Source organism: Cetorhinus maximus, chromosome 4 (assembly GCF_964194155.1).
Source record: "Cetorhinus maximus chromosome 4, sCetMax3.hap1.1, whole genome shotgun sequence".
Lineage (NCBI taxonomy): Eukaryota > Metazoa > Chordata > Chondrichthyes > Lamniformes > Cetorhinidae > Cetorhinus > Cetorhinus maximus.
Genome location: NC_135882.1, coordinates 141,865,490 through 141,883,738, shown reverse-complemented (window position 1 = coordinate 141,883,738; position 18,249 = coordinate 141,865,490). Strand labels below are relative to the sequence as shown.

The 18,249-nt window shown below is 43.1% G+C and overlaps 1 protein-coding gene across 2 annotated transcripts in view; it reads right to left on the bottom strand.

Moving 5' to 3' along the window:
- Positions 1 to 16,916, bottom strand: part of LOC144679942 (1-phosphatidylinositol 4,5-bisphosphate phosphodiesterase gamma-1-like) — a 249,940-nt gene extending 233,024 nt beyond the window's left edge. For both annotated transcript variants that reach the window (XM_078540932.1, XM_078540933.1), the window contains exon 1: positions 16,548 to 16,916. In XM_078540932.1, the coding sequence (XP_078397058.1) occupies positions 16,548 to 16,767 (220 nt within the window). In that variant the 5' untranslated portion in view covers positions 16,768 to 16,916. The remainder of the gene's footprint in view (positions 1 to 16,547) is intronic.
- Positions 16,917 to 18,249: the final 1,333 nt, after the last annotated feature.

The following is an 18,249-nucleotide window of genomic DNA, read 5'->3' as shown; positions in this document are numbered from 1 at the left end:
TCCTCACTGAAAGACATTTGTGAATCCGTTTGGTTTTTGCAATGGTCCAACAGCTTCTTGGTCACTGAGTTACAGTTAAAAGATATCAGCTTTTTATTTTCAATTTTATTTTTAAACTGAAATCAAATTCTCAAACTGTTACAGTGGGATTTGGATTTAAATAGTTCAGTGTTACTAAGCCAGTAACATAACAACTATGCTATCATATCCCCTCACAATGTCCTCAATGTGCACAGAGGATGGCACTGATATTTGTACATGTATGCATCATTTGATTGTAAAGCTGTTATTTGTTTTATCTATATTTATCAAACATTTAATGTGGAGCATGCACTTCTTTTCCACAAACATTAGTTCTTAAAATACTTTTTATGTCAGCACTTAGAATGGAAACCTTTCTTCGCAAACAATTATAATAGGATTTTAGTATGTAACTACTTCATAATAGGAAACATATATGCAAATATTTATTATGGTTTCTTAAACGACCAGTACAAAAGCTTTCTTTCTCAATTCTCTTTTTTGTTAACTGAAATTTCATATGTCCAAAATAAGATTTTAAACAAACCGTTAAACAATTCACATTTCCTAACATGTTTACATTTTGCCATTGAATTGCTTTTATACCTTGATTAAAGTTGTTAACCTGAAGGTCTCATCCTCTCTTGCTTGGACTTATTTTTGTTCTGCTGAAGGCAGTCTAAGTATATACAAGCTTGGATATTTTCCCAGGATGTAACAGTAGCACTTAGACTCACCAAATGATAGAATAACAATCTCTCTGTCTTCAATAAAATCATAAATACATAGAGTCTTGCAGCACAGGAGGGCGACATTTGGCCCATTGTTCTTCTACCAGTTTTTTGAAAGAGCTACCCAATTAGTCCCCCACTGTTTCCCCACAGCCCTGCAACATTTTCTTTTTCAAGTTTATATCCAATTCCCTTTTGAAAGTAACTATTGAATCTTCCTCCACCAATTCTTCAGGCAGTGGAAATCTATCTGATTTTCTTTCAAAATTGTTTGAAGAAAGGCTACAAGGTAAATTTCAAAAGCTTTGAAGAGGTTAAATTTATCTAAGCAGATTTTGTGCCTAAGAGAGAGAAAGTGAAAAAACATGACAGGCCATCTCACACACTTACTCGCTTTAATGAGTGTTCAAGTTATAAATACTGTATAACGTTCAGGAAACCTGTTAAGCAGATTGAGAGAGATGGGCACAAAGCATCTTTCCTCATCAAAATTTTTTCTTCCTTAGTAGAAAATTAATTAAATTTTAACGCAAGTTGCAGGTTGGGGATAGTGGGCAGGGAGTCCTGGGAACGACAGATTATTTTTGTGAACCCCAGGAGGGTAATAGTAAATGGATCACGTAGTGTGTTGTTTGCAGTCTACACACATAGGCCAACATTTTATGCTGCCCCACTGGCAGGTTTTAGGTGGGGGGGGAGGGCGGGTAGAAATTGAAGGGATGGGATTCCCTCCAGGTTCGCCCCCAACCCCCAAGCCCCGACCACAAAACGAGTTTAGGCTGGGGCGAGCAAGGCCTTGGACGGGAAGCCCGCCCTTCCCCAAGTTGAGGGCCTTATTGGCCTCTTAATAATTGGCCACTTGAGGGCCTTTTCCCACCCAGCCTCAATTTTAAGCTGGCGGGAGGATTGAAGTTGCGTGGGGAGGAGGGTGGTGGCGGGGGTGAAAAGCAAAGGATTTAGCTCCCGGGCAGGAAGCAGGAGGGCACAGGGGGCTGCATTAGAAGCCTCCTTCTGAAGTCAGGCATCCCCCCACCCTTAAGGTCCGGTGGCTTCCGGAACCACTCCCCTACCACTGGCCCCTCCGCTGAGACCCCGATCATCCCTTCACGCACCCCAAGACCTTCCCTACCCTGCCCTATAACATTTTAAACTTACCTGGGCCTCAGGTACCTGGACTTAGACACAGGCATCCTCCTGCATTTCCTCACCAGCCCACTACAGCTCTTGTCGCTGCAGGGACTGGAGAGCTGCCAGCCAAACAGATTGGCCGGCTGCTGTCTAAGGTGGGACTTCCTCCCGAGTGAGGGGGGTGGGAAGTCCCACCTGCAGCCACTTAACATTCATTTGAGCGTGAATTGGCTGCGGGGCACTTGCAGTAGGCGAGGGTGTGTTCCTCGCAAACTCTTCAGATGACGTCAAGCAAGACCCCACCATCCGAAAAATTCAGACCATACTGTGGTTTTTTAATAGACTGACAATCTAATGATTGTGATTGCATCCTTATATAATGTACACTGACCAAGTTCATGGGAACTCGCATCTACCGGAATCTTAAATTTTCAGATTGCATCATCTGACACTGAAATCAACACTATTTAACATTACAGAAATAAAGCTACTCAAACTATAGGAACAACTATTATTGTACTATTAAATCTCAAATACTAAATTGAAGAGTGGCATTTATGTATGAATATCTTGTTCAGGTGTCACCTGTGGCTTAGTGATGGTATTTGTACCTCTGAGTCAAAAGGTTGTGAATTCAAGTCCCATTTGGGTACAAAATGTAGGCTGACACTCCAGTGCAATACTGAGGGAGTGTTGCAGTGGTGGAGATGCAGATGAGACATTAAACTGCAGTCCTGTCTGCCCTCTCAGTTGGATGTAAGAGATCCCATGACGCTATTTCGAAGAAAAGCAGGGGAGTTCTCCCCAATGCCCCAGCCAATATTTATTCCTCAACCAAAACACTAAAAACAGATTGTCTTGTCATTATTATGTCATTGCTTGTGAGGCCTTATTGCTGCATTTCCCGTATTACAGTGACTACACTTCAAAGGTACTTCATTGGTTGTGAAGTGTTTTGAGGCATTGTGAGGTTCTGGAAGATTTTGTATGAGCTTTTAGTGACCTTGTTGGCCCATAATATGCTGGCATTTTATAATGAGCAAGTGGTCAGTGATAACCTGACTGTTTTCTCCAATTAGGCGCTTACAACCTTGTCAAGTCTGCCGAAAGGTCGAAACTATTACCGACAGTAGCCTGTTTATGGAGCGCTTGTACAAACTTGTGAAACTTTTCCTGATAAAACCAATTTTATTCATCTTGATCATTAAATTTCCACTGAATTCATTTCCCATTAACTTGCAGTTCTAATTATCATTCAGTCTAAATTTAACATCCTGAGCTATTCTCTTGCCATTTGGGACCATTGCAGCCTCGCAGATTGGTAAGTCTGTCTGTTTTATCTGAAATCCGTATGTCCTTTGTTTCCCTGATGTAACCCCTCCACTCCCATCTACTGGCTCTGCTCGCTACTCTGTGACCATTTCTGCGACCTCATGATATACTCTCTGTGCTGCTCCTTGAGCCATTGCATGTGAATGAAGCTTTCCAAATGACAGAGATCCAAAAGGTTGCACAGTTGCAGATAGCTGCAAATTTCAGAAGCAAAGGCCTGCAGAAGATGGCAAGCTCAAGTCTCCTTTTTCATTTATTTATTCATTCACGGGATGTGGGCTTCGCTGGCTAGGCCAGCATTTATTACCCATCCCTAATTGCCCTTGAGGAGATGATGGTGAGCCGCCTTCTTGAACCACTGCGGTCCATGGGCAGGATTTTCCGCTCGGCGTGCGGGTGCGCGCCCAACATGCCCAAGCATGATGTAACGCACGATGAGGTCAGGACGCTCGCTGAAAGGCTCAGCGCAATATTTTGGTTGGCGGGCGCACGCAAGAGTCGGCAGCATGTCCACTGATAATGAAGAGGCCTATTAAGGCCATTAATCAATTAGTTAACCACTATTTTTCGCTGCCCGTCCAACATTACAGTTGGCGGGCAGGCGAATCAGTCGGGCGGCCTTTGGATTTTTGAGGAAATGTCATCCAAGGGCAGGATGAAGTTTCCGATATTAATTTTTTTAAAATAAAAAGGTTTGGGCAGAATTTTTATCAGCGACATGTTTCGGTGAGTGATTCTTATGGGTGGAAATTTTTTCTGGGATTTTAAAATCTTTACTTAAGGGTTTAAAGTTCTCCAGCTCCCTGACGCAGCTCCCTGCCTTTGGGGAGCTTTCAGTTCACGCTCCCGCACACCCGCGCTGATTTCAGCACTCGCTCCTCCTCCCATCCCCACCCTGGCAGCGCTGAGCCTTTCAGTGCATGTTTCACACTGGCTGGCCATTAATTGGGCAGCCAGCGTGAAATCGCGGTCAGAGACCAATCACGGATGGTGGGCCTTTTCCGGCTGCTCCCGGGCTTGCCCGGCCAACGACCTCAAAATCCTGCCCCCTGTGGGGTGTTCCAGGATTTTGACCCCATGACAGTGAAGGAACAGCGATATAGTTCCAAGTCAGGATGGCGTGTGGCTTGGAGGGGAAACTTTTAGGCAATGGTGTTCCCACGCACCTGCTGCCCTTGTCCTTCTAGGCGGCAGAGGTCACGGGTTTGGAAGATGCTGTTGAAGGAGCTTTTGCGAGTTGCTGCAGTGCATCATATAGATGGTGCACACTGCTACCACTGTGCATTGGTGGTACAGGAAGTGAATGTTTAAGGTTGTAGCTGGGATGCTTTGTTCTGGATGTTATTGACCTTCTTGAGTGTTGTTGGAGCTGTTTCAGTTCACTTCCCGATCAATGGTAACCCCCAGGATGTCTTAGAAATGGTTGGCCTGCATGGTTGAAAACTCTGTTGCTCATATCCTAACTTGTACCAAGTCCCTCAACCCATGGCTCCTGTGCGCACTGACCTAAATTGATCCCCAGTCTAACAACTTGCCAAATTTAAAATTCTCATCATTATTTTCAAATCTCTCTAATGCTTTATTCCTCCCTATCTCTGTAAACTCCTCCAGCCCTACAACTCCCTTCAAACTCTGCATTCCTCCAATTCTGGCCTCTTGCACATCCCCAATTTTAATCGCTTCATCACTGGCGGCTTCAGCTGTCTGGACCCAAAAATCTCTCTAGTTCATTCTCCTCCTTGAAGATGCTTAAAACTTATCCCTTTAACCAAGCTTTTGGTCACCAGTCCTGTTCTTTGCTTTGGTGCCACATTTTGTCAGATTACATTCCTGTGTTGCACCTTTTCCTATGTTAAAAGCACAATGTAATGTAAATTGTTGTTGTTGCTGTGTTGGGCAGTGGCACAAATGTTTTTCCAACAAGTCCTTTTCAGTAACAACTACGGCTTAGTTTGCCTCCGAATCAGAAATTTGTGAGTTCAAGTTCTCATTCCAAAAAGGCCAAGTTCGCACAGCCAGGAATTCTCCAGACTCTGCACACCTGACCTGGGAGCAAAAATCCAGGTCTTAATGTTTCATTCTAAAGGTGACCTACAACAGTGCAGCATTCCCTTAGTACTGCGCTTGAGAGTCAACCTGGATTTTATGCTCTGGTCTGAAAATGGCTCCCTGGATATCAAATTTTCGGTCTGGGTTGTGGGGAGGGGGGGGGTTAGGGGAGGGTGGGAGTGGAGTGGGGGTGGTGGGGGTAGATGTCGGGGCGGGTGGAGTGTAGAGGCTGTCATATGCGGAGGTGGGCTGAATGGAAGGCCTGTCTCGGGGCTCTGGCACTGTGTCCAAAATTTTTAAAAAATGGTGTGATTCGAACCTGGGTCCCCAGAGTATTACCCTGAGTCTCTGGAATATTAGTCCAATGACGATACCATTATGCCACCACCTCCCCCTCTCATGCCAGTGGAGAGTTTTCCCCCAATTTCCATTGATTCCAGTTTTGCTAGGGCTCCTTGAAGCCAAACTCAGTCAAATGTTGCCTTGATGTCAAGGGCAGTCACTCTCAGCTCAACTCCGGAGTTCAGCTCTTTTGTCCATGTTTGAACCAAGACTGTAATGAAGTCAGGAGCTGAGTGCCCCTGGTGGAACCCAAACAGGGTGTCAGTGAGCAGGTTATTGCTAAGCAAGTGCTGCTTGATAGCACTGTTGAGGACCCCTTCCATTACTTTACTGATAATCAAGAGTAGACTGATGGGGCGGTAATTGACTGAGTTGGATTGGACATACCTGAACAATTTTCCACATAGCTGGGTAGATGCCAGTATTGTAGCTGTGCTGGAGCAGCTTAGCGAGGAGCGCGGCAAGATCTGGAGCACAATTCTTCAGTACTATTGTCTGAATATTGTCACTGTCTGAATACTGGCCTTTGCAGTATTCAGTGCCTTCAGCCATTTCTTGATATCACGTGAAGTGAAGTAAATTGGCTGAAAACTGGCATCTGTGACGCTGGGGACCTCCAGAGGAGACCGACATGGATCATCTACTCGGCATTTCTGGCTGAAGGTTGTTGCAAATGCTTCAGCCTTATCTTCTGTACTGCTGTGCTGGGCTCCTCCAGCATTGAGGTTGGGGCTATTTATGGTGCCTCCTCCTCCAGGTTCAGGTTGATAATTAATGTTTTATTTCCCTTCATGAGTGTATTTGCTTTTGATATAATTCAGTCACATCCTCTCTCTCCCTGTCATAACCTTTGTGTACTGTTTCTATATTTAGAATCAGGAACTTGAGGAAGGATAGGATTGAAGCAAATATCACTACACCCAAATCCCATTGCCTGCTGAAGCAACGGTCTGATCTAAGCTAATATTTACTAAGGTCTGGTTTGGCATCCTAACTTTAGTGTGTACTAACATATCATTTCCTGTCTGTTTATAAATCCAAGGGCAGGAATTTTAGTTTGGCGGGCTCGGGAGTGGCTGGGGAATGGACCACTGACCGTGTTCGGCCACCTGACTGCGATTTCACGCTGTCTGGCCAAGTAATGGCCAAGCAGCATGAAATGCGCACTGAAATGCTCAGCGCTGCCAGGGTGGGGGGCAGGGGGAGGGCAGGAGCTGATGTAAGCGTGGGTGCGGGGGAGCGCGGAATGAAAGCTCCCTGAAGGCAGCGAGCTGCCTCAGGTAGCTGAAGAATTTAAAACCAATAAATAAAGATTTTGAAATCCAGAAAAAAATGTCCAAGCATCAGAATCAGTCACCTGAATGTACAGATGATGAAAATTCTGTCCGAACGTTTTTATTTTCTTTTTACTTAAAAAGGAAACCTCATCCCGCCCTTGGATGAGGTTTCATCAAAAATGCAAAGTCCGTCTGGCAGATTCGCCCGTTTGCCAACCGTAAGGTTGGACGCACCCCGAAAAATCGGAGTCAATTGGAACTTTAATGGGTTTAATTGCCTTCTTAATTGTCAGTGGGGGCGCTTCCGACTTTCGCGACAACTGAAATATCACGCGAGCGCGGGACGACGTTGAGACGCGTGCTCGACATCATCATGCGCTATTTTACACTCGAGCGGGTCGGGCACATGCCCACACGCCGAGCTAAAAATTCTACCCCAAATGTTTTTCTTTGGGGTGGTGGGGAGACTGGCTGTGCTTATACAATGTGCTAATAAACATAACTTTAAAAAAGCAGAGTTTTTTCATCCACCTAGAAATTAACCTCTAAATAGCAACAGTAATGAAACTCTAGAATATTCTGAAAGTTTAAACTGGATACTTTTAATTGGCAATAATTTTAAGTTGCAACTTAGGCCCAGTCAAAGCGTTTGCTGAGCTTAAAATGTCTCAGCAGCAAAAAGAGCCAAATGCAAGTTTGATTAAAGCTTATTTGACTCAAAAAAGGGTTTGTTAACAAAGGTCTACATACTGGGAATTTCAAAGTGCGGAGATAAAGCAAACACCACAATCACTGACCTCTGAAAGCTAGATTGCATTTCTATAGCACCTTTAATGTAGAAAAAACAAGGACTTTCACAGGAGCATGATCAGACAGAAGCTGACACTGAGCTGAAAAAGGAGACATTAGGATCAGTGACCAAATGATTGGTCAAAAGGTAGCTTTGAGCAGAGCGTTAAAGGTAAAAGATATTTGGAGAGGAAATTCCAGAATTTCAGGCTTAGGCAGCTGACAGCATAGTTGGTGAGGTGACTGAAGTAGAATATGAACAAGAGACCAGGGTTGGAGGAATTTAAAGTTCTCAAAGAGTTATTGGGTGGGGTGGCATGTTACAGAGATAAGGAGGGGTGAGTCCATGAATGGATTTGAGCATGAGTATGAGAATTTTCTTTAAAAATGTTGGTGGACCTGGAGCCAATATACCTCAGCAAGCACAGGGCTGATGGGGAAACAGGGCTTGATTTTGGTCTGTATATTTGTGATCTTTTGAATTTGCATTCATACTGCGGGATTTAATTCCCAAAGAACAGATATTAAGGAATCGGCTGCACGACTCACATAAAAACGTCGTGCAGTGCTGTTGACCTTATTCCTGAAACACAATACCATTTCTGGTATCACTAATTTGTAAAATTACTGCTTATACCTATTACTTGGAAGAATCTGATCTTCTCTGTATCTCACCATCTAATATAACCCTCCAGGGTCACCTGATGAATGAATTGATTTGAGCTTTTACTCTCATGTTTCACAGTGTCATCTGAACTGCCTTAATATTACTAGCTGTAATATTCTGGCAGTCATCCAGTCCCTTCTAAAGAGTCAACACTTGGAACATAACACCTACAAGCTTGTTTCATTGTTTAAACTGGTATTTAATATATTTTAGTAAGGTGTTTTAGTGGCACTAATTTAGCCATTGCTCCTCCAAACTCCCCTTTCATGTTCCTCCCATAATTGTTACTCTGCATGCTCTCCGCATCCTCATTCTGTCACCTTTTCTAACATCCTTTCTTAGGAATGGGAAACTGGAATAGTCATATTCTATAATCTGGATGCTACTTAGAACCAAGTTTGGTGTCACCTTGCTACTACTTGTTCATTCATCCTATTTCTACCATATCTTTTTCAACTTGGCAGTTACTATCATGAAGAGTGTGCCTTTCTCTTGTCACCAAGCCTTCTTAATTGAAAACAATATCATGTTTCACTGTAATGAAGCAGGTTTGCCTGTGGTATCCACTATCATGCATGCCCCACTTCCTTCGTCCCACCATTGGTGGCTACGCCTTCAGTAGTCTAGGCCCTAAGCTCATGACTTTCCTCTCCAAACCTCTTCACCTCTCCACTCTCTTTCCTTATTGAAAATGCTCCTTCAAACAATCTCTTTGATCAAGCTTTCAGTCACTTGTTCTGGTGTCGCTTTCTTTGGCTCAGTGCCATTTTCTGTGAAGTACCTGAAATGTTTCACTATTATTAAAGGTGCTATGTAAATTTATATATTTACATGTATAAATGTAAATGTTATAGTTCTGTTGTTTATGTAACAGGTTTTCCTATCTGTGAAAGAACAATGTCAAATCTTTTAGCGGGCATACGCAGAACTGTTTGCTGCATGGGTGACGTGTTGATAGGTGGGTCCTCTTAAGCTGAGCATGACATGAGAGTGAGAGCAATGCTGAGAAGACTACAGCAGGCAGGATTCACACTCAGTAGTAAGTGCGAGTATTTACAGCCATCAATCAAGTTTCTTGGTTACATAGTGAATGCATCAGGAATAGAGGTTGGTCTGCTGAAGACCGGAGTCATAAAAGAATTTCCAACACCAAGGAACATCACAGAGTTACAAAGGTTCATGGGAACGGTGAATCAAGTGGCAAAATTTCTAAAAACATCTTAACTGAGTTCAACGAGCCGCTACGCCAGTTATTACACCAAGATAATGAATGGTGTTGAGAAGAAGCACATCAGAAATCATTCGACAAAATCAGCGAGAGGTATTAGCACATTACAATCTGGAGTTAACTACAATAATAGCAGCAGACATGTCCTCTACAGGATTGGGTGCAGTACTTTTTCAGGTACAAAGATGTACAAACGTAGACCAGTCTATTACACATCGTGGTCATTAACAGATACGGAGAAGAGATATGCAGGAATTGAAAAAGAAGCATTAGCAGGCACATGGGTCTGAGAGAAATTTGTTGACTACATCTTAGGTCTTCACATTACAATAGAAACAAACCATAAACCTTTAGTCACACCATTGAATTCGAAAGAGCTTGCAGTGATGCCATCAAGAGGTCACAGGTTTAAATTAAGATCGTTGAAGTGTGATACTCAGACAGTATATGTTCAAGAGACATTTTATTCATTCATGGGATGTGGGCTTCACTGGCTGGGCCAGCATTTATTGCCCATCCCTAGTTGCCCTTGAGAAACTAGTGGTGAGTTGCCTTCTTGAACTGCTGCAGTCCATGTGGTGTAGGTACACCCACTGTGCTGTTAGGAAGGAAGTTCCAGGAATTTGACACAGCTACAGTGAAGGAACGGTGATATATTTCCAAATCAAGATGGTGAGTGACTTGGAGGGGAACTTCAAGGTGGTGGTATTCCCATCTGTCTGCTGTCCTTGTCTTTCCAGATGTTAGTGGTCGTAGGCTTGGAAGGTGATGTCTAAGGAGTACTGGTGAATTCCTGCAGTGCGCCTTGTCGATGGTACACACTGCAGCTACTGTGCGTCGATGATGGAGGGGGTGAATGGTTGTGGATGTGGTGCCAATCAAGCGGTCTGCTTTGTCCTGGATGGTGTCAAGCTTCTTGAGTGCTGTGGGAGCTGCACTCATTCAGGCAAGTGGGGAGTATTCCATCACACTCCTGACTTGTGCCTTGTAGATGGTGGACAGGGTTTGGGGAGTCAGGATTTGAGTTACTCATCGGAGGAATCCTAGCCTCTGACCTGCTCTTGTAGCCATTTCTATGGCTAGTCCAGTTCAGTTTCTGGTCAATGGTAACTCTCAGGATGTTGATAGTGGGGGACTCAATGATGTTAATGCCATTGAACGTCAAGGGGCGATGGTTAGATTCTCTCTTGTTGGAGATGGTCATTGCCTGACACTTGTGTGGCTCGAATGTTACTTGCCACTTGGCAGCCCAAGCATGAATATTGTTCAGGTCTTGCTTCATTTGAACATGGACTGCTTCAGTATCTGAGGAGTCGCCAGTGGTGCTGAACATTGTGCAATCATCAGTGAACAGCCCCACTTCTGACTTTATAATGTAATGAAGGTAATTGATGAAGCAGCTGAAGATGGTTGGGCCGAGGACATTACCCTGGGGAACTCCTGCAGTGATGTCCTGGAGCTGAGAGGACTGACCTCCTACAACCACACCATCTTCCTTTGTGCTAGGTATGACTCCAACCAACGGAAAGTTTTCCCCCTGATTCCCACTGACTCCAATTTTGCTAGGGCTCCTTGATGCCACACTCGGTCAAATGTTGCCTTGATGTCAAGGGCAGTCACTCTCACCTCACCTCAGGAGTTCAGCTCTTTTGTCCATGATTGAACCAAGGCTGTGATGAGGTCAGGAGCTGAGTGGCCCTGGCGGAACCCAAACTGGGCACCAGTGAGCAGGTTATTGCTAAGCAAATACCGCTTGATAGCACTGTTGATGACCCCTTCCATAACTTTGCTGATCCTATGAGCTTTTAATTTTCTGACCAATCTGCCATTTGGGACCTTGTTAAAAGCCTTGTTAAAATCTATGTCCTTTAGGGAAGGAAATCTGCCGTCCTTACTTGGTCTGGCCTACATGTGACTCCAGACCCACAGCAATCTGGTTGACTCTTAAAAATGCCATCTGAAATAGCCTAACAAGCCACTCAGTTGTCACCACCACCTTCTCAAGGGCAACTAGGGATGGACAATAAATGCTGGCTCAGCCAGCGAAGCGAAGCCCACATCCCGTGAGTGAATAAAAAAGATATCAAATGCATTACCCTCATTGATCCCCCTTGTTACCTCCTCAAAAAATTTAGTCAAGTTTCCAGTAATTTTCCAACCACCAAGGTTAGACTGACTGGCCTGAAATTATTTGGGCTGTTCCTTCCTTCACAGTGTTAGCAGTCTTCCAGTCTTCTGGCACCATGACTGTAGCCAGAGAAGATTGGAAAATGGTGGTCAGAACTTGTACTACTTCTTCCCTTGCTTACCTTAGTAACCTGGGATACAATTCACCTGAGCCTAGAGATTTATTCAATTTTAAGAATGCTAAACACCTTAATATTTTCTCCCTCACTATATTTACCCAATGTAGTATTTTGCACTCTTCCTCCCTACTACAATGTCTGCTTCATCCGCCTCTTTTATGAAAACAGATGCAAAGCATTCATTAAAAACCAGATCCATGTCCTCTGCCTCCACATGCAAGTTACCTTTTTGGTCTCTAATCGGCCTTATTCTTTCCTTAGTTATCCTCTTACTCGTTAAGCATTTATGAAATATCTTTTGGCTTTCCTTGATTTTACTTGCCAATATTTTTTTATGCTCTCTCTTTGCGTTCCTAATTTATTTTTAAATTTCTCCCCTGCACTTTCTACACTTCTCCAGGCTTTCTGCAGTATTGAGCTTCTCGCAGCCACATTCTGCCTTATCTTATTCTATCGCTCTTTAACATCTGAGGGATCCAGAGTTGGGAGTCCCACCCTTTTTCTTTTTGGAAACATATTTTTCATGAACCTTCTTTATCTCCTCCTTGAATGCCTCCCACTGCTCTGACACTGCTTTACTTTCAAGTAGTGTTTCCAGTCCATTTTTGTCAAATCACATCTCAGCTTAGTAAAATTGGTCTTTCCCCAATCCAAAGCTTATACTCTTCATTTATCCATATTCTTTTTCATCTAATTGAATTACGATCATTACCACTAAAGTGCTCTCTCATTGATACCCCTTTCACCTCCCCGGCTTCTTCCCCTAAAACTAAGTTCAGAGTTCCCCCTTCTTTTGTAGAGTTGGCCCAGGACTGACTGACTAAAAAGCTTCTCTGGAATGCATTTTAAGAACCCTATACCCTCTATGCCTTTCAGACTGACTTTATCCCAGTTAACACCAGGACAGTTGAAAATTACTATTACGGCCATGTTATTTCTGCACTTCTCAGAGATTTACATACCTATTTGCTCCTCTATCTCCCTCTGACTAGGGGTCTACATTATACAGCCAAGGTTCAGTAATAGCTACTGTATCATACTTCCAAGTGTCCATTTATGCCATTAGCTCATCTGCCTTATTCAAAAGGCTCCTTACATTGAAGTACATACAGCAAAATCACTGAACAGCTCCTTTGTTGTCTATTTTCTAGCTTATGTTTCCTTTACCTTCCAAACCCGCTTACCAATTTTCTAACTTCTATTTTAAGCTTTGTTTCTCTTCCTTCTGAATCTGCGGTCAGGCTCCCATTCCCCGACCAAGCTGGTTTAAACTCTCCCCAACAGCCTGAAGGTAAAGAAGGTGTTTACAGCCTGGGCAGCAGAGTAGTTGGAGCACGAGCATCAGGGAACAAGGTTGAAAAAAATGAACAGTTAAATCAGCTTAAGGGAAGCTGTTAATTGGTGAGTAGCTGGTGACTGTGTTTTATTTAATAAGTCTTTAGTTTATTTGTGTTTAGTTAGTCCAATAAATAGAGACATGGCAGGGCATTTCAGTGCCGTCAAATGAACATCCTATTCCATATGGGAACTCCAGGACACTTCTTATGTCCTGGACAAACACACGTACAGGAAGTGTGGTCAGTTGGAGGAGCTCAAGCTCTGGGATTCAGAGCTTGAGCAGCAGTTGGCATCACTGTAGGCCTGGAGCTACATGGATAGCATTCTTCTAGAGGCGGTCACGTGGCAGCTTAAGACAGCATCTGGAGTACTGTGTACAGTTTTGGTCTTCTTACTTAAGGAGGGATATTATTGCATTGGAAGCAGTTCAGAGACAGTTCACTCGGCTAAACCCTGGGATGAAGGGTTTGTCTAATGAGGAGAAGTTAAGCACATTAGGCCGATACTGATTGGAGTTTAGAAGAATGAGAGGCGATCTTATTGAAACATATAAGATTCTGAGGGGACTTGACAGGGTGGGAGGATGTTTGCCCTTGTGGGGGAGTCTAGACTAGGGGGCACAGTTTGAAAATAAGGGGGCTCCCATTTCAAACTGAGATGAGGAGATATTTTTTCTCTCAGAGGGCCATTAGACTTTGGAATTCTCTTCCCAAGTGAGCAGTGGAGGCTGGATCACTGAATATATCCAAGGCTGAGTTACACAGATTTTTGATTGGCAAGGGAGTCAAGAGTTAGAGGGGCAGGCAGGAAAGTAGAGGCCACAATAAAATCAGCCATGACCTTATTGACTAATTGATGGGCCAAATGGCCTACTCCTGCTCCTATTTTTTATCATCTTAGTGTAGGCAGAATGGGTGACTGCCAGGCAGTCAAGGAGGAGCAGACGTATACTGCAGAAGTGCCCTGAGTGGGTCCTGATCTCTAACCAATATTTAGTTCTGAATACTAGTGAGGGTGATGATTCATGTAAAGATCATAGCCAGAACCACACAGCACATTGAGTGGCACAACCGTACAAGGGTGGGGAGGAGACGGCGATGAAAGCAAAAGTGACAGGAGATTCAATAATTAGGGGACCAGACAGGTATTTCTCTGCTTGCAGATCTGACTCCAGGATGATATGTTGCTCCCCTAGTGCCAGAGTCAAAGATGTCACTAAGCTGCTGTGAACATTCTGAGGAGGAACAGTGAATGCTCAGAAGTCATGATCCATATCCATATCAATGACACTGGTAGGAAGAGGGATGAAGTCCTGCAGGCAGATTTCAGGGAGCTGGGAAAACATTTTAAAAGTAGAACCTCAAAGGTAGTAATCTTCAGATTACCCCAGCTGCCATGCACTAGTGAGTATAGAAATAGAAGAATAGTGCAGCTGAATGTGTAATAAAAGTAAAATCCTGCAGATTCTGGAGATCTGAAATCAAAACAGCAAAAAACCCAGCTGGTCTGGCAGCATCTGCGGAGAGAGAAACAGAGTGAACGTTTCGAGTCCGTATGACTCTTCTTCGGAAACCTTCTGAAGTTCCAAGGAAGAGTCAGACTGCAGCTGAATGTGTGGCTGGACAGATGGTACAGGAGGGAAGACTTTAGTATAATTGGGCATTAGAACCTGTTTTTGGGGAGGCGGAACCTGTATAAGCTGGACAGGTGCATCTTAACTGGGCCAGGACCAATATCTTAGTGGGGAAGATTGGGAACAAAGGTAGGAATATACTGAGGATGAAAAGGAGGTATAAGTATATGAATGTTACGTGTCAGCTGGGAGGTTACATTATTTCTTAGCCCAATAAATGCTGACAGTAATCCACTGCTGGCTAACTAGTAAGTGGAATTCTTCTAGCCCCAGATTCCATTTCATTGCTCCATGAAACAGTGCTTTGATATATATCAATCATAAAGAATTAGCTAATTAATCAAATAACTTCTATGGATGAGTTTGCAAACTACTTATGTGACTACTACTTATGTACCAAGTGGCTTCAGTTTTATTTAGAACATTTCAATCTGTAATCACGTTTGGCCCCAGGCAAACTCCCTGCCTGTTGCAGGCAAAACCAGAACACATGCTGTAATTGGTTACCAAATGGAAGAGAAAACGCTTCAGAAATATGCACCCAGTTCTCTCAATTGCCTGGCAAGTCTATCTAATGATAGCTGAGCTGTATGCACAGTTTGTGGGGGAGACCAAAATGAGGGGCCATAATCATAAGCTAGTCACTGATAAGTCCAATAAGCAATTCAGGCAAAACCATGTGTGATTAAAAGTGGAACTTGCTACCGCAAGGAGTAGTTGAGCTGAGTAGCTTAGATGCACTTAAGGGGAAGCTAGATAACCACATGAGAGAGAAAGGAATAGAAGGATATGTTAATGCTGATAGATGAAGAAGGGTAGGAGGATGCTTGTGTAGAGCAGAAACACCGGCTTGGATCTGTTGTGCTGAACAGCCTGTTTCTGTGTTGTAAATGGTTTGACTCTTCCAGTTGTCTTGAATTAGCTGAGCTCAGTGCTCAAATGCACTGCTCACATTAACTAAATAGGCCTATATTGAAGAATGGCCTTTGGGGTGAGGTACCAAACGGGAAATCATTGCATCTTGGACCTATACTTCAACAAGAGTTGAACCTTACAGAAGAGGAGAGAAATCTAAATCAGTATTGTGGACCTAATCAAAAAAAAAGGAATTCTAAAGCCTATTGGGATCCACAAGGTTAGAGCTACAATCTTTCCAAGTTTGTGTTAATTGAAAAAAATTAAAACCCATCCTCTGTCATCCAACAAAAACATACTATGGATTGAAATCAGATGACTGCTGTTACAAATTGGACAGCTGGAAGTCACTGTATTGCAAGCGTAATTAATGGCTTAAAGTCATTTACTGTTTAAAAAATTAATTAAGAATAAACCCCCAGTATCTCTTCACAGGAGAAACAAATTGATAGTTATTTTAACAGTGATCATAATATGGTGTTGAACATATATTTACTAACACACAAACATATTGAACTGGCTATAATATCTATTTCATTTCGCCCTGAACATAGTTTCTCGTCAAGATATATGATTCAGTCGGCTTTCCAATATCAGCAACCGTAAACACGCAAAAAATGTAAGATAGAGAAGCCAAGCAATGTAAAGTTTGCATCTGTCCTACTCTGGAATGCATAGTTAGGTCATCTGGCGATGGTGGTTCCATCTCAGCCCTCAGCCGGCTGGGTACCTGAGATTACCTGTTACTCAACATCTTATTAACATTCCAAGTGTTTCTTTGTTTCACTTACTTTCGCCTTCGATCTTGTCGCACGACCTGCACCAGGTGATCTGCCTGGTTTCTAGTTTAATCTGAAAAGTTTTCCTCTCCGGTCGCTGGGATTTTTTCTGATAGTACAGAGTCATGACAGTCCCCAGCTCCAAGTTTCGGATGATCCTGCTAACTTCTGCCTCCATCCTCCCATCTTCCAGCAAAAATCCGTTTGGAAAACCGACCCTGGACACTGACATCTTCAGAGCATCATCCAAGAGGTTGTTTTAAATTTGAGGAAAGTAAATAAACCCGATTCGATCGAACGGCAACGAAAATAAAAACACGTATTTTAAATAGAATTATAAACTGTCCCTTCCCCCTGCCTTAATTTTTCGCAGTAAATCGGTCTCCTGCTGGCCAGGGTACAAGTGAGCGGATACTGGGGTTCCCTCCTCTAACACATATTCGTACAATTAAACGTGGAAAGAAATGCCAGTGGAAATTGCTCCAATGATGCGGTGTTGGATCCTAGCCTGTTTCCTGGATGTCTGGACGTTCTTCCCCTGGCTGTCAAATCCTCGGTTGTACTGGCAAACGCACTGAAGATGGCTGAGTACTCTATATATATATATATTATATATATCTACACGCATACATACAAACACACATACATATATATGTTATATATTATATATAATCCCCTCTTTTTCTTTTGTCAGTTTTAGACCAAGTGGAATCGACACGGTCGAAAGGCACAGCCGAGCCCAAAGGAAACAGCACATACACACATAGCCGGAAAGAGATCAGAGACAGGAATCTGAAATATTACAGGCTCGGGGGAGGAAGGGGGTGGAAGAGAGAAGGGGAAAAAAAGTGCTGGAAAGAATGTAAAACAGCGACATCTATAGAGAAGGCGTGAATAAAGCTTTAAAGGAAAGGATTGGAAAGGATTGAGAAGGTGTGAAAGAGAAATAAACATATGGAGCAAAAACGAATATTGAACAGGACAACTATGGGGCAAATGGCTAGTCTAGAGTGGGGGAGGCAGATGGTAAGGGATAATCATTATATAATACTTACATGGATGCCACATTACAAACAAATGCCTCCAACTGAGTTACTTTTGGAGTGCGGTGACTTGTTATGAGGGATAGGAGACAATTTGAAATCAGACATATGCAGAGAGAAGAGAGCCAATGTATAAAATATAACCAGGGAAGAGATGTCAGCAAAGGGACAGGAACTGAGAAGATAATATGAGAGAGAGAGGTGACAAATGAAAAAAAAACAAAGACATATCAAAAATAAATTTATAATTGGTGAGGCTCCATGGGGATTTGGAGTCACTGTTAGGCCACATAACACAAGGGGGCTATATCTGTGACATATGGTCCCATCTTTGGAGGCTCCATAACTGCCTCACAATAATTACCATATAATATATGAATTTCTATTTGTATAAACACTGTAAAGCTGTTTGTGATGTGACCTATGTTCAGTATTTCTAGTGAAATCAGAAACACCCTATTTAAAGTAAAATAAATCTTCAATAAAAGATTATGTTGATAGACATAGCAATCAGATTAATTCTTAGCCTCCCTCTGAAAATAATAAGATGCAGTGAAACAGACACACGGTGGTGGGGGATGGGGGAAGTGCAAAACAAAATTAAAGAGGTAAACATGTTACCACTGAGTCAAGGCTTACACTTTAAAAAAGATAAAAACAGAAAATGCTGG